The sequence below is a fragment of the Podarcis filfolensis genome, assembly GCF_964270895.1.
Source record: "Podarcis filfolensis genome assembly, chromosome: 2".
NCBI classification, from domain to species: domain Eukaryota; kingdom Metazoa; phylum Chordata; class Lepidosauria; order Squamata; family Lacertidae; genus Podarcis; species Podarcis filfolensis.
Window position 1 is genome coordinate 48,481,102 of NC_139605.1, and position 15,298 is coordinate 48,496,399.

At 39.5% G+C, this 15,298-nt stretch overlaps 1 protein-coding gene and 1 long non-coding RNA gene across 6 annotated transcripts in view; one reads left to right on the top strand and one right to left on the bottom strand.

Moving 5' to 3' along the window:
• LOC310757877 overlaps positions 1-15,298 on the top strand; it is a 518,075-nt gene that overhangs the window by 441,428 nt on the left and 61,349 nt on the right. The gene's annotated exons all lie outside the window — the stretch shown is intronic.
• The window catches only part of IARS1 (isoleucyl-tRNA synthetase 1), a 97,224-nt gene that overhangs the window by 23,096 nt on the left and 58,830 nt on the right, over positions 1-15,298 (bottom strand). For all 5 annotated transcript variants that reach the window (XM_083603263.1, XM_083603260.1, XM_083603262.1 and 2 more), the window contains 5 exons: positions 12,992-13,139; positions 8,828-8,948; positions 8,269-8,360; positions 8,015-8,092; positions 2,702-2,823 (listed from right to left, as the gene is read on the bottom strand). In XM_083603263.1, coding sequence (XP_083459389.1) covers positions 2,702-2,823; positions 8,015-8,092; positions 8,269-8,360; positions 8,828-8,948; positions 12,992-13,139 — 561 coding nt within the window. The remainder of the gene's footprint in view (positions 1-2,701; positions 2,824-8,014; positions 8,093-8,268; positions 8,361-8,827; positions 8,949-12,991; positions 13,140-15,298) is intronic.

A 15,298-nucleotide genomic window follows, 5' to 3' on the forward strand; every position in this document is an offset into this window, starting at 1 on the left:
TGCATTTCAATTATTATTTTTTACTTATTTCAAAGAACTTTATGTCACATGGAGGGTAAATAAGTAATATTCTAGTAACCAAGTTGCTAAATATTAAAAGGAATTGCAACCAGTAAAAATTCTGGAGGTTAAGCCTGACCACTGAAATATGAATAGCCTTTCATTGGCAATCAATGCTTTTATTGGCCACTCAGCCACACAATACAGGAAAAAATCCATCATATTTATGAGAGGGTCCAATGCCTCTTATTCCATTCATTAACCATAACTTAAATTAGAAAATTATTGATCTGTCTAGCAAATAAAACTATCCAAAAATGAAGATGAGAAGCAGACTGGAACGGTGACTTACACACAAAAAAGAAACAAATTATGGACGAGCCTTAAAATAAAAGTTTGGATGTATGAAAATGGGACTTGCTTGCTATTCAAAATTCCACACAGCTGGACAGGAAACAGAATTATGAGATTCTAACCAAGCCAAGTTCTGTAAAGTAGCTGGTACCTATAGGACTTATTTCAGAATTCACAGTGAGATGACAAAGCCATCTTCATTTGTTTGATAATCTTTTGTTCCCCAAAGTTTAAAGTGTAAGATAGGAGTGAGGAACATTCTGCAGTCTGAAAGGCAACCTCACCTCAAAGCCAGCCTTCTAGCGCCTTCCTGCCAGTGGTGGATTGGGCCAAAGGCAAAAAAAGTGATGCAGTGCAATGGATGCAACACTTTCCTTTGTACAGCAGGCAATACATTCTAGCCATACGAAAGGAGGAGGTTTCTATATCCACACACATCTCTCCATCATGGCAAGCAAGAAACATTGCCACAATTCAAGAACACATTCCAGACATGAGGAAGGTATTGAGTCGTACCTGCTGATGGGGAGGGTGGTGTGGCCTATGAAGAGTACTGAGAGCTGGACAGAGAGGCCTAGAGGGCCATATTCAGCCCTAGGGTCCAACATTCCCCACCCCTGGTGTAAGGTTACCAAAATATGGACCTAGAACCTGCTCATTCCTTGAGACCATCTGAGGAGATTCTCTGCTGAAGCCAGATGAATGGGCCAATGATTGGACCTTCAACCCCTGGACCACGTACCTAAGGTCCACTCTTTTAGGCACTGGGTGGAAAGATAAATGCTACAGATTCTAGTGCTGCTTTAATGCATTAACTTTGCCTTAACTGATGCTCATGCTTACGTTGGGTCCATCATCTTATTGTTTTATACTAAAAAATATATTTTAATAGTTTTTATATTAAATTATTTAACCTTAAAGCCTTGAAACTATGTGTAGTAAGGCAGGATAGAAACACACTGAAATTCCCTCAGTACACACATCAAGCAAATACTGAACAGCTAGTTTGTAAGAGAATTCAGGAAACCTGATACATTCTCATTTCAACAATAGAAATAGTAAAAATGATAAACTTAACTACTTAAAGCTGCCCAAATGGAAGCAAAATAAAATTTAAACCTTTAGCCTGACAACCATGGCATGTGCAGCCTGACTGCTTTCCATCATGGGCAAGTCCATCATACAGTACAGAAACAGGGGGAAATGGTATACCAACGCCTGTTAACAGACTCAGTAATTACTACAAAGCTTTTGGGAGGTGGAAAAACTGCTTCACTAGAGACTGGCTATTAAAAACAAATAAACTCTCCAACAAAGCAAATTTGCAGTATTTTTTAACGTAAGTTACATTCACAAATCACATTTATCTTTGGCATCATTAATTGGACAGAACAAGGTGGCACCTGGGACTAAAAAAAATTAAGTTAGATTCCTATAAATAACTGAACATCTTTCTAATGTGCCTTTCAAAATACTAGTTCAAGGGCATTTGTAATGACAATGTACCTTCTGTGCTACAAACAAAAGAACATTTATACCCTGTAAAATCCACAGCTTTGATAGAAGAGATTTAACTCATATACCTCTAAACTGTTTGGATTGTATCACAAGAGAAAATGATTTTAGTTCTCTTGATTAATGACAATGCAATTGAATGAGGTACCAAAGACAGTTCCCCAGGTAAAAACAAGAAATATTCAAAGCATATCCAAACCTATTTGCCAACCATATCCAGAAAACAAATGTTGGGGCTTCTGCTAAACTTCAAACTGCAACATGGTCAGAACATCAAAAAACCAATATATAAACACATTTTCTTCCTCAAACAAAAGCAAAGCAAAACAGATCAGCTTCCTTCAATAGTATTGATCACTAAAACCTTTCCTCTGACTGTTGCTTACACCTTGTAAAATGTTTTCATCTACTCCTTTCCAGAATTTATCAGAACTGGGTTTTTATAGAACCACAATATAGAATGACCACCCTCTTCAGTCTACAATTCAGCAGCAGGTATGGGTATTTAATAAAGTTGCAGATTCTACAGTAGTTTTACAAGTGGATTTGGAAAAACATGTTTTAAGAACTTATAGGTAAAACATTATAGGTAAATGCCTTATAGGTAAAGCATAAAAGAAAGGGCTGCCTCGGAAGGCGGTTCGGAAACTACAGCTAGTGCACAATTTGCCAGCCAGGTTACTCACTGGGACAAGACAGTTTGAGCTTACTACACCGATCCTGGCCTGACTGCACTGGCTGCCAATTAGTTTCAGAGTCCAATTCAAAGTGCTGGCTTAGACCCATAAAACCTTAAACTTGGACATCCACTACAACTGATGGAGTTGCTCACCGAACTTGAGGAACCATGAGGTAGTGAATGCTATCTGTGTTCTTCTCCTGAATGCAGGCAGGATCAATAAGAGTCTTCAAATTCTGGTACATCAGTTCAGTGATAAATGGAGTATAAGGTGCCTGGAATGACAATTTTTCATTACTTGGCTATTCTATATTTTGAAATAACTACAAATGAATTATAAATTGCTAAAACTCATAGGTTGTACCCAACACTGCACAAGCAGAGTTTCACTTATACAAGAAGACTTCCATTTCCTCCCCTCCCATATGCCACTGCAAATCTGCTCTGGAGGATCCTCCAACTCTTCAGAGCTAGTCTTAAGAGTATGCAGAGGGCTAGAGAGAACAGGAAGTTTTGTTGTATGCAAAGAATAGGATTCTGTTGGATATAGCCAAAGATATTCTCTGTCACTATAATGCAAGTTTTCATGCACAGTTTCCTGTCAAAAATGTACCAGCTGCAGAGTTCCATCAGGAAACTGTTTCCAGTTGAACAACTTCCTCTGGCTAATCAAAATAACCAAATTACAAGGTCTAATACCACCTGATGGCTGTACTTCTTACCTGGCCTCTTTACAGATAGGCATTCAACAAAGAGAATAGCTCATCTCTTTTTTTTTTTTTTTTTTTTTTTTTTTAAATAATTTTTATTACGTTTCTTTTCATAATTTTGACAATTCAATACAATACAGAAAAACCCAAATACAAGAAACAATTTTTGATTTTTTTAACAAAAAAGAAAACCATTGGACTTCCCCACACCTTCCAGATCTGCGTTCTTTGTAGTAGCAATATCAGCAATTTGTTACCTTATTTCAAACCTTGTTGGAACTTTCCATTATTATGTACCCATATTCAGTATATTGTATCTTAACTTTGTTACCTTTTAAAATAAACATAAAATGTTTGATTCACATTGACTTCTTTTCTCATTTGTCATTAATTTTACCATTTGCTTAATCATATTTGCTAAAGCGTAACCTTTCCAAAAACATGCACTGTCTTAAAGTTCATACAGCTTATAGTATTTTTGCAAATAGTCTTTAAATTTTTTCCAATCCGCCTCGACTGATTCTTCATCCAAATCTCGGATTCTGCCGGTCATTTCAGCTAGTTCCATATAGTCCATCAACTGCGTCTGCCATTCCTCCAACGTGGGTAAATCTTGTGTCTTCCAATTCTTTGCGATGAGTATTCTTGCTGCTGTGGTAGCATACATAAACAAAGTTCTATCTTTCTTTGACACTTTCTGGTCTACCATGCCCAGCAGGAAGGCCTCTGGTTTCTTGGGAAAGGTATACTTAAATACCTTTTTCAGTTCATTGTAAATCATTTCCCAGAAGGCCTTCACTTTTGGGCAGGTCCACCAGAGATGAAAAAATGTCCCTTCTGCCTCCTTACATTTCCAACATTTGTTATCAGACAGGTGATATATCTTAGCTAGCTTGACTGGGGTCATGTACCACCGGTATAACATTTTCATAATATTTTCTTTCAGGGCACTACATGCCGTGAATTTTATCCCGTTGTTCCATAACCTTTCCCAGTCTTCAAACATAATGTTATGTCCGACATCCTGTGCCCATTTTATCATGGCAGATTTAACTGTCTCATCCTGTGTATTCCACTTAAGCAGCAAGTTGTACATTCTCGATAATACCTTAGTTTTTGGTTCTAACAATTCTGTCTCCAATTTCGATTTTTCCACTTGGAAACCAACTTTTTTATCCAATTTAAAAACCTCTTGAATTTGAGCATAGTGTAACCAATCTCGCACCTTATTTTTTAGTTTATCCTTACTCTGCAGTTTCCAGTTATCTCCAATTTTTTCGATTATTTCCCAATATTTCGGCCAATAGGCCTCCATATTGGGTCTTTTTCGAGCCTTGGCCTCCACTGGTGATAGCCACCTCGGGGTTTTACTCTCTAATAAGTCCTTATATTTCATCCAGACTGCAAAAATTGATTTTCTGACAATATGATTTTTGAACAGTTTATGAACCTTAACCTTGTCGTACCATAGATATGCATGCCAACCAAAAGCATTATCAAACCCTTCCAGATCCAGGACATCAGTGTTTTCTAACAAAAACCAATCTTTCAACCAGCAGAAGGCTGCAGATTCATAATATAACCTCAAGTCCGGCAGGGCAAACCCTCCTCTTTCTTTCGAGTCAGTTAGTATTTTAAACTTTATTCGAGGCTTTTTGCCCTGCCAGACAAACCCAGATATATCCTTCTGCCATTTTCCAAAACATTCCACTCTGTCCACGATCTGTAGGGTCTGAAACAAAAATAACATTTTCGGCAATACATTCATCTTTATAGCTGCTATTCGACCCAACAAGGAAAGTTTCAATCTTGACCAAATTTCTAAGTCCTTCTTAATTTCCGACCAACATTTTTCATAATTGTCTTTAAATAAGTTCAAATTTTTGGAAGACAAATAGATCCCTAGGTATTTCACCTTTTTAACCACATTTAATTCTGTTTCTCTCTGAAACCCCTCTGTTTCTGTAGATGTCAAGTTTTTGGCCAAAACCTTAGTCTTTTGTTTGTTCAACTTAAATCCTGCAACCCGACCAAACTCATGAATAAGTTCTAAAACTCTTTTTGTACTGGGTTCTGGCTCCTGTAATGTCAAAACTAAGTCATCTGCAAAAGCTTTCAGTTTATATTGTTTCACTCCGACCTCTATCCCTTGTACCAACCGGTCCTCCCTAATCATGTTCAATAGCACCTCCAGGACTGAAATGAATAAAAGAGGGGATAGAGGGCACCCTTGTCGTGTCCCTTTTTCAATTTTAAATTCCTCCGTCACCACATTGTTCACTATTAATTTAGCTTTCTGTTCTGAATAGATTGCTTCTATTCCATTTTCAAACCCCCGTCCCACTCCCATCCCTTCCAAATTTTTCTTCATAAACTTCCAAGATATATTATCAAATGCTTTCTCCGCATCAATGAAGATTAAAACCGCCCTTGTGTTCCTATTGGTTTGCAATAGTTCCAAAATGTCAATGATGTTTCTGGTATTTCCATATAAATGTCTACCAGGGAGAAAGCCAGCTTGGTCCTTGTGAATTACTTCATTTAAGACCTTTTTAAGTCTGCTTGCTAAAATGTCTGCAAATATTTTGTAATCCACATTCAGGAGTGAGATGGGACGGTAGTTCTTAAGCTGGGTCTTTTCAGATTCTAGCTTGGGTATCAATGTGATGAATGCTTCTTTCCACGTTTCCGGTGCCCTCTTCCCCTCCATGATCTGGTTGCATACCTCCATCAAAGGCTGTGTCAAGTAGTCCTTCAAAGTCTTGTAGTATTTGGAGGTAAGCCCATCCGGGCCTGGAGATTTGCCAAGTTGCATATTCTGAATGGCACCTTCAATTTCCTGTTGAGTTATTTTACAATTCAAGATTGATCTTTTATCTTGGGTTATTTTTGGTAGTCCATTTATCCTTAAAAATTGATCTATCTCCAACTCTTTCTGAGGCCCTTGTGCATAAAGTTCTTTGAAGTATCTGTGGAAGCACTTCCTGATTTCTTCTGGTTTCTGAACCATTCTTCCTTCAATCTCTAGATTTGTCACTGTATTTAACTTTTGTCTTTTTTTCAGCTGCCAAGCTAGCAGCTTTCCACATTTGTTTGCTGATTCAAACGATCTTTGCTTCATCTGTTTGATTTTCCATTCGATCTCTTGATTTATCAGTTTAGAGTATTGTGCTTGATGGAATTTGATTTCTCTCAGCACTTCCTTTGACTTGGGATTGGTTCTCAGTTTCTTCTCACCTTGATATATTTTCTCCAATATTTTATCCTTCTTTCCATTCCAGAGCTTTTTCTTGATTGTATTTTGTTGTATCAGAAACCCTCTCATAACGGCTTTACTTGCGTCCCAGATCATTCTTTTTTCAACTGTAGTGTTCAGGTTGATTTCAAAATAGTCCTTTAACGTTTTTTGGGCCTTTTTCACAATCTCTTGATCTCTTAATAAGGTGTCATTCATTCTCCATCTGAAGGAACCGGTTTGGGTAAGTCTAAGTTCTAGTTTCAAAGCATTGTGGTCGGAGCATGTTTTTGGGCAGATTTCCACCTTTCTAGTCTTGGGTGCCAGCCCTCTAGATGTCCAGATTTGGTCGATCCTTGTCCATGAATAGCTCATCTCAGAGACAAGGAAGGCAACCTATATCTCTTAAGCTCTCTAGACACCCTCAGAAAACAGAGGAATGAAAGAAAGTGAATAGCATTCAAGTCAGAAATCTTAGCAAGCACTGTCTTAGTGCTTGTCCTTTCACACCAGGAGACAGTGAACCTTCCAAGCCTTCTGACTACTGAGATTTCACCAGGCACAGTCCAGACACGGCCAGGCAATTCTTCCTGACTAAAGAAACTTGCCCCCACTCTCCTTCCCTTAATTAAATCAGAGACTGTCAGAGAGCTGGATTCTGCCCCCGTCCCACATTATGTGCTCCTGCAGAATCATAACCCACATGCAGCCCTAGCAAGAACCCTCTCTGTGTTACAAGCTAACTGCCATGAGCTTCATGGGGCTCTATCAAAAAGCAACGCTTCTGTACCTAAATCTGTAAGAGGATGATTGTAAGGTAAGGTAAAAGGTAAATGACCCCTGGACGGTTAAGTCTGGTCAAAGGCGACTATGGGGTGCGGTCAGGGCCGGATTTAGGTTTGACAAGGCCCTAAGCTACTGAAGGTAATGGGGCCCTTTATATGTGATATTTTAGGGAGCAGGCTAGCAGGCGGGGCCCATTACTTACATCATAGGAGTCTATACAACACAAAACACTGTTGCTGTATGTAGGTTTTATTTTATTTGTTTTTTATCTTATATTTTGAAAATGTACATCCAGGGTTTTTTCCCTTTAATTCTTTTTGGGGGCCCCAAGAGAGTGTGGCCCTAAGCTATAGCTTGTTTAGCTCATACGTAAATCTAGCACTGGGTGCGGCGCTCATTTCACTTCAGGCCGAGGGAGCCGGTGTTGGTCCACAGACAGCTTTATGGGTCATGTGGCCAGCATGACTAAACCGCTTCTGGTGCATCGGAACACTATGATGGAAGCCAGAGCACACGGGAACGACGTTTACCTTCCCGCCACAGCAGTACTTATTTATCTACTCACACTGATGTGCTTTCAAACTGCTAGGTTGGCAGGAGCTGGGACAGAGCAACAGGAGCTCACCCAGATTCAAACTGTCGACCTTCTAATCGGCAAGCCCAAGAGGCTCAGTGGTATAGACCACAGCGCCACCCGCATCCCAGATGAATGACTATACAGTAGTTAATTCTTACCATAAGTCTGCACATTGAGTGAAGAACGCTGAATAAGGTTTCTAAGGCCATAATGCAGTCATCTGTTCCATTTTCACCCTACTCAAGAAGTAGTCATAGATGTAAGAGAGATTAGACTAATAATTACACAAAATGGTATTGATCTTCAACACACAAATCAAGGAAGTACTCAGCTTTAAAGGGAACCTGAATTAACTCAGGAGCAAACTACTTCCACCTCTCATGTATACACCCTGGAAACAGAAGTCACATACCTTTAACCTCCTGCGATTCATTCTGACATACCAGTTGGTAAGAATGTCTACAAACTTAACGAGACGAGGAACTACCGTGTACAGTCTGTAGGCTGAAAGTGAGGGGGGAAATAGCAAGCTGTAATGTCCCATTAACCTTTTAGCTTCAGTCTCTTTATCTTATCAAAATCTTGGAGCCTGTGACAGTACCTTAACAACATTAAAAATGTATCACTATAAAGAAAGAATGGATTTGACTATGAGTCCCTTATTCATGTTATCCATAGTTAAGAAACCCCTTTTCAAACCCTAGTTTCAAACTCATATTAAGAGAGCAAAAATGTTCAAATCTGTAAACAAACATTGGGTTGTATCCAAAGTTAGTCCTACTTTAAGTAGATGCACTGAAATGAACAGGCATAACTAACTAGGGCCCAGTAATTTCAATGAATCCACATCAAACAACCCACAAAAAGTAAATAAAACCACGGATACAGAAATCAGTATATTTCTACTGTATAACCTTGCAGCACCAACATGAATGTAATTAGAATCCTGAAATTTAAGGAAGCATACGCACCTGCCATTTCTGCTTTGAAGAACTGAATGAGTGACTGTGCAAAGGAAAGAATCCATTTATCCATGATATTGTTGCTTTCTTTAACTGTATTCTCATTGTAAAGGAATTCCTTTCCATCTTCCTATGAATATGGAGATAGAAAAAGAGATTTAACTTGAGCCAGAGCAATATGTTGTGGAGGTGGGAAAGAATCTGTGGTTGGGGTAACCATAACAACATTATAGGTGGTTGGGGGGGCAATTTTTCTATTTCTTTCCCCTTGTTTTCTCCTCACACTTCCCCTTCTATTTACTGCAAAAGGAAGATATTAACTAAGCCAGCTCAGGGGGTGATGTAGTTTTGGGATCTATTTAGGGGCATGTCAGGGGAGTGTAGTGACTGAGGATCTTACAAGTCCACAGCCTCACCATCCCAGAACACTCTGCTTGGCTCACACATCTGGCAGAACATAACGAGTGGGCCGAACATGCCTGCTGAGCTTTCCGCATGCCTACCAGGGACTGTGGTGATGTAAGTGCCATCCTGCCATCAGGTTTTCCTCTTCACCAGCAGAGCTGCACTTATGTTAGCTGCAGGATCACACCCTAATTCTTCCAATTTCAGTTGGTGTACTACAGTAGTACAGACCAGTATTGAACCAGTATGCCTCTGACTGTGCAACAATGTCAAGTGAAAAGAGAACTCCTGCAGTTCATGGGTCATTCAAGAAGTCAGTTGCAAATGTTATTCATTCATTAGACATGTTCTCATGCAGGCAAACACAGCAGCTATTTGCAGATTTATTCTCTTTTTGCGACAAAGCCATCTGGGGTGAATGCCACTCCGAGAGTCTGTTCACCTTATCATGCTGCACTGAGAGGGTAGTAGTTTTCAGGATGATACCATCAGTTCAAATTTCTTGGCAAGTGTATCACATAGCAATAGTTTCAATTGCTTTAATAAGGTAGGATAATTTGAAAAGCGCTTCAGTCAAAAAATAGCTGCTTTCTGGGTTCTCATTTGAGGACCTCTCATTTGGACTTTGCTCCCATTAGCAGGGAACAAAGCACTTCACTTTAGTACTATGGTACATAATAACATTTTATAAATAGTTTAGCAGATGGTAATTTCAAAGCAAGCTTAAAAGGTTAAATGCAATGTAGAGACATTTGCCAGGATTTACTGCTCGCTCCTTACACGAAATGAGGGAGTGGTCAGAGCCCCTCTTTATGGCACCATTCACCTTAATGCTATATACACAGAGACCCTTGAACAATGTTGAGCCACATTGCTATAACTTAAGGGAGGGGAGAGCTTCCTATTTGTGCAATTGCCAGCACAACTTAGTTATGCAAAAGTCCTGGCTCCCATTTGATGAAGAACTCTTAACTCAGGTTGTGGTTTCCACCAAAGCCTTTAACGCCCCGATCAGTGCGATGCACAGACAAAATGAGGTAATGTGGTTCAAAGGCACAGCAGGTGCTGCCCACAACTACCCAAGCAAAGACACGGATCCAACAACAATACCCCACTGAAACGCCAGGGAATGGGGTAGGGACAACTTAGCGCAGCAAACGGTTCTAGTCCTTAGAGCGGGCAAGCAACCTGGCACTTCTCTGCAAAGGCTGAACCTGCCCCAACCTGCCCCAACTTGTGCTGGCATCTCCATGGTCTAGGCCAGTGTTTCCCAACCTTGGGCCTCCAGCTGTTTTTGAACTACAATTCCCATCATCCCTGACCACTGGTCTTGCTAGCTAGGGATGATGGGAGTTGTAGGCCAAAAACATCTGGAGGCCCAAGGTTGGGAAACACTGGTCTAGGCAATGGAGGGGGCACCACTGCCTCGTAAGAGGCATGTGGGAGAGGTGAGGCAGCAATCTCCCTGGGACAGGCAACACTATATGTGGTTTCTGGCAACTTCAGAGGCAGAGTTAGGGGCCTGATAAGTGGACAAGCCAGAACCAGCTTCCTACAACTCAGGAAAAGGAGCCAATGCCTCAAGTTGCAGGTACAGGGTGAGGGAAACTCACCACCACTAGAATGCTCTCTAGTATCCTCTACCTTGGGTTCTCCTGACCTGAGAAAAGACCTTCCTAGCCCACAAGATTCCCTCCCAGGTCATCTATCTGCAACTCCTCTTCTCTCTGTTGGCTCAACCAGCCCTCCCCACTCAGGGCCCATAACAGCAAATACATCTCCCAGGAACTCAATACCACAAGAACAATACAGTGGCACCAAAACTAAGTTCAGAGTATGTAAAATATTAGGGCAGTTTGAAGAACAGTATTAGGAACATTGTCTGGGGACCCTCAGAAATAGCTGATTAATTATGCAGCTCCAAAGCTCTCCTTACAGAGGTGACTGCTAAAAATGTAAACCAATTTCCATTACTATTTATTGAAGTCTGCTGCCTTTATTGCTTCTAATAGCAAGGGCTCCATGGTGGTTTGAAAAGCTCATGTATCATGAGAGGTGAGTAATTATAAGCTCTTCAAGTTATCAATTTCCCATCGGAAACATAGTGTATTCACTAAGATAATGTATCTGTTGAGACTTTCCTTACCAAAGAACCAATATTCAAAGGACCCGTGTTCTCTCTTCAAGTAAATTATTTGAAAGGCAACCATTTAGAAACAGTTGCTGAGAGAACAGATTAAGATTTAAGTACTGACTGACCAGAAGAGTTTTGAAATTTGTATTGCTGACAAGTCAGAAGTCTTTCCTCAGGTTGCCAAGTATACTTTGTACAAGTTCTGAACTGCTTCAAATAAGCTGGTATCAATGACTAGAGATCATTACATATAGAAGAGATATATTGCTATTCTTGGAATTCAACGAATTAAACACAATCCTAAATAATGTATTGCCTTTTTTACCACTTTTTATGTAGAATATACATTACAGGAGGATTACGGATTTATTAAATCCCACTGGATAAAATGAAATGTTTCTAGTCAATGAGGACCATAGACTTTGGAACGCAAGTTAAATGAAGAATACACATTCTTAACCTAAACATTTCACATCTGAAACAGGGAAGAGGAAATAAATGTTTATCAAATATTCCTTTCCATTCCCATTCTGCTTTCCTCAGAGCACTGTGCCCCAACCTAGAATAGTAATGGATGCCATTAAACTAGCAGTCTTTGCAAGTGTTAGGAATCTAAACTGGTCTTCATAAAAAGTGTAAGACATACAGAGAGATACAGTGTCATCAAATCAGAAATTTCTGGCATCAGAATTTTTTAACTTTAGTTAATATTACTCTTGTAAATTAGCATTTCAGAAGCCATTGGTGCACCAATAAACTGAACAGCTCCCCAACACAAGTGAACTCTAAATCAGATTCTTAGAATAATGCCGGGGTAAGTGGGCATAAATTGCAGCCTATAATTTTTTGTCTGCAACTACACTCTCAAACTGGATAATTAATACTGGCTACTTGAGTTTGAGTTTCCCTCCCCTCCCTCAATTTTTAACATTTTTAAACTTTTCACCTCACCACCTAAGAAGCTCAGAGTGGTATAAACAACTCTTCCTGAACCTCTGCTCACATTTGTCCTCCCAAAAAATCATGTAAGTTAGGTTAGGCTGAGAGACAGTTCAATTTCACAGAAAAGCAGGAAGCTTCCTTATACCAAATCAGAACATTAGTCTATTTAGGTCAGAATTGTGTATCTACATTGACTGGAAATGGTTCTCTAAATTTTCAGACAGGTGACATTCGCAGCCCTACCTGGAGATGCCAAGTATTGAACCTGGAAGCTTCTGTGTGCAAGACCGATGCTTCCCCCCCCAAAAAAAAAAGTTTTCCCCATTACATTTAAAATAAAATAGATGATGGCATTAAGAATGATAGTGACTAACTCAAGGTCAGCACATTATCTTCATGGCATTGCAGGGATTTGAAAGTGGGTCTTCCCAGTGATGGTCTGACACTATAAGCACTACATTTCTGGCTCCAACAAAATGCAAGCATGATAAATTGCAACCACAACCAACTGCACCAACGCATGTTGCCTGAGCCATCTTGAGAGCCCATTTGACCAGATGAGCAGGACAGATATCATGAAGAATAACTACATACATTGGCAGCATGCCGTGTGACTAGAGATCCCATATTGATAAGCAAAATACAGTAATGACCAGAGAAACAACTTTCTTCGACAGTGCAAAGTTTTGTACCTTAAGTTGCAGAATGACAACGTTCTGAATGAGAAAGCGATATGCATTGTACCATGGCAAGAAGACATCCTTCAGTACATCTCTCACACCTTCTTCTTTAAACCTCAAGTTTTCGGCTCTCACAACAGGAGAATTGATAAGGTACAGCCTACAGCAGCACACACAAACAGAGCAGAGTAATGAAAATTTGGACATGCCTTTAAAGAAAACACACCAGATCCCTTTTTAATACACACAAATTAAAATTTCAACAATCCTCCACCCAGGACCCAAAATAATGTTGAAGTCCTAATACTTTGTTCAGTGCCAGGAAATCTGTAGATGTTGCTAAGATACAACTCACGCTGCTGAAATGGCAAATCTAATTGGCAGTATTTGCAGAGGTGTAACCCCACCCCCACCCCCAAAATTCCGCAACTACATAAAAAGGCATTTCCATTTCTTGCATTAGTCCAATTTTGCTGGATATTTTCTGTCTTTCTTCTTACTCTACTAGGCTGCTGAATAGAGAAAGCAAACATTTCTAAAGAACTGTGCTCAAATTACCATCACCCATCATTTCACATTTCCATATGACAAGATGGCTTTTGGACAAACTGATTTTTTTCTGCATAATGTACAAGAGCCTTGGTATTTTAACAATGCAACCCTATGTATGTATAGTTGGATAGAAGTCCCACTGGGCTAATTCCCAGGAAAGCATGCATAAGATTGCAAAGCTAAAGAATATGGTTAAAACTACCTACAACAGAGATACAGGGTTTGTAGTTAGTGGCCTAGTTTGAATGACATGGTAAGCCAAACGAAGGCTTGCCAGGACTATAAGTGTGCGGTTCTTTTGTGAGGAGTTTGCAGGCACTTTGCTCCATTTTGCTCTTGCACCACACTGAACAAAGCCAAGGCTGTTTCTTAATTTTCCTATCACATGTAATGAAAATTGTCATTTTCTGCCCTGAGATTTCAAACACGTAGCTGCTTATTTTGTTTACCATCTACACATTTTTATAATGTTGTTTTCCCCCATGCAGCTGTATTCCAAGAGAATGGGCTTCAAGAGACTGTTCCACAATTCTTCCCAGACATCCACTGGAATATTTTTACCTAATGTTAGGTTAGTTCATCTAACCTTCTACTCTTTTTCATGTTCTGATTCCACGTCACACTTCAGCTATATATATTTTTGAAAGTATATATCTGTTAATGTGCATAATTCATTTTTCCAACTCTGAGATAATCCTCCAAAAATATCAAACTAGAAAATATTCAAACGAAGAGAGATTTTCCCCATTCAATTTTGTTTTGATCTCAGAGTATACCAATCATTAAATCCAATGGAGATGGTCAGTTTTCCAAATTTCAAAACCATTAACTGTATCTATACTTTAGTTGTATAGCACAGAATTGAATGGGGAAAGGCTTGAGTTAAATAGCCTTTTAAAACAATCCCAAACTCTTAAAATATTGAGTATTAAATGGTTGCTCTTCACCAACCTATCTGTTACCCTCAGATGCTGTTGAACTCCCACTCTACTCAGTCTCAGGTGGCCCACCCAATGGATGGGCTGATGGGAACTGTAGTCCAATGTCACCTGGAGAACCACAGATTCCTCATCCCTAATAGGCAAAGTTTTAGCCAAGGAACCAAAAGACAAAAGGCGGCCACTAATAAACTCACTCAGTACTTGTTACTCTCATTTAGAGTTCTTCGCTTCCTTAAGCAGTTTAAATGTGCAGCTGTTCAAAAATACCACATTTATCAGTAAGCTGCAGAGGATATTTCTGCAGTACTTAATCAAAATTTGCATATGGGGGAAGGGAAAAACTTCTTCCACAGAAGCTAAATTAGCTCAGTAAAAAAAGAAAAAACCCACGAGAAAGTCAGAAGTAGTTTATTCTATAAACAGAACACAAGTGCTTGACATCAAGCACTTCAAATAAGTTCAGACATCTGAACTGGAGCTCTCTCCTTAAATGAACCTACTAGCAAGCACTACTTTGCATTGTGTGTGGGAGTATGTATAAATAAGACTTTAGTGTACACATATCAGGCAGGCAGAAAGCAAAAACAGATTTATCTTGCTGGAAAAATGAGGACAGCAATGAATGCTCTTGAGAGCTGGGGATTTTCATTTAGGTAAAGAAAATAAAATCTACTGAAGTCTGACATACAATATTTTATCTTGCCAGACATATATTTTAGAAAGACAGTGTTCTTTAAGGTGAACAAATACAGCTAATAATTCAAACCATATACACACCAAAAAGTGCTCAAGTTCTTCAAGGCTTCCAGAATACAATCAGCTATAT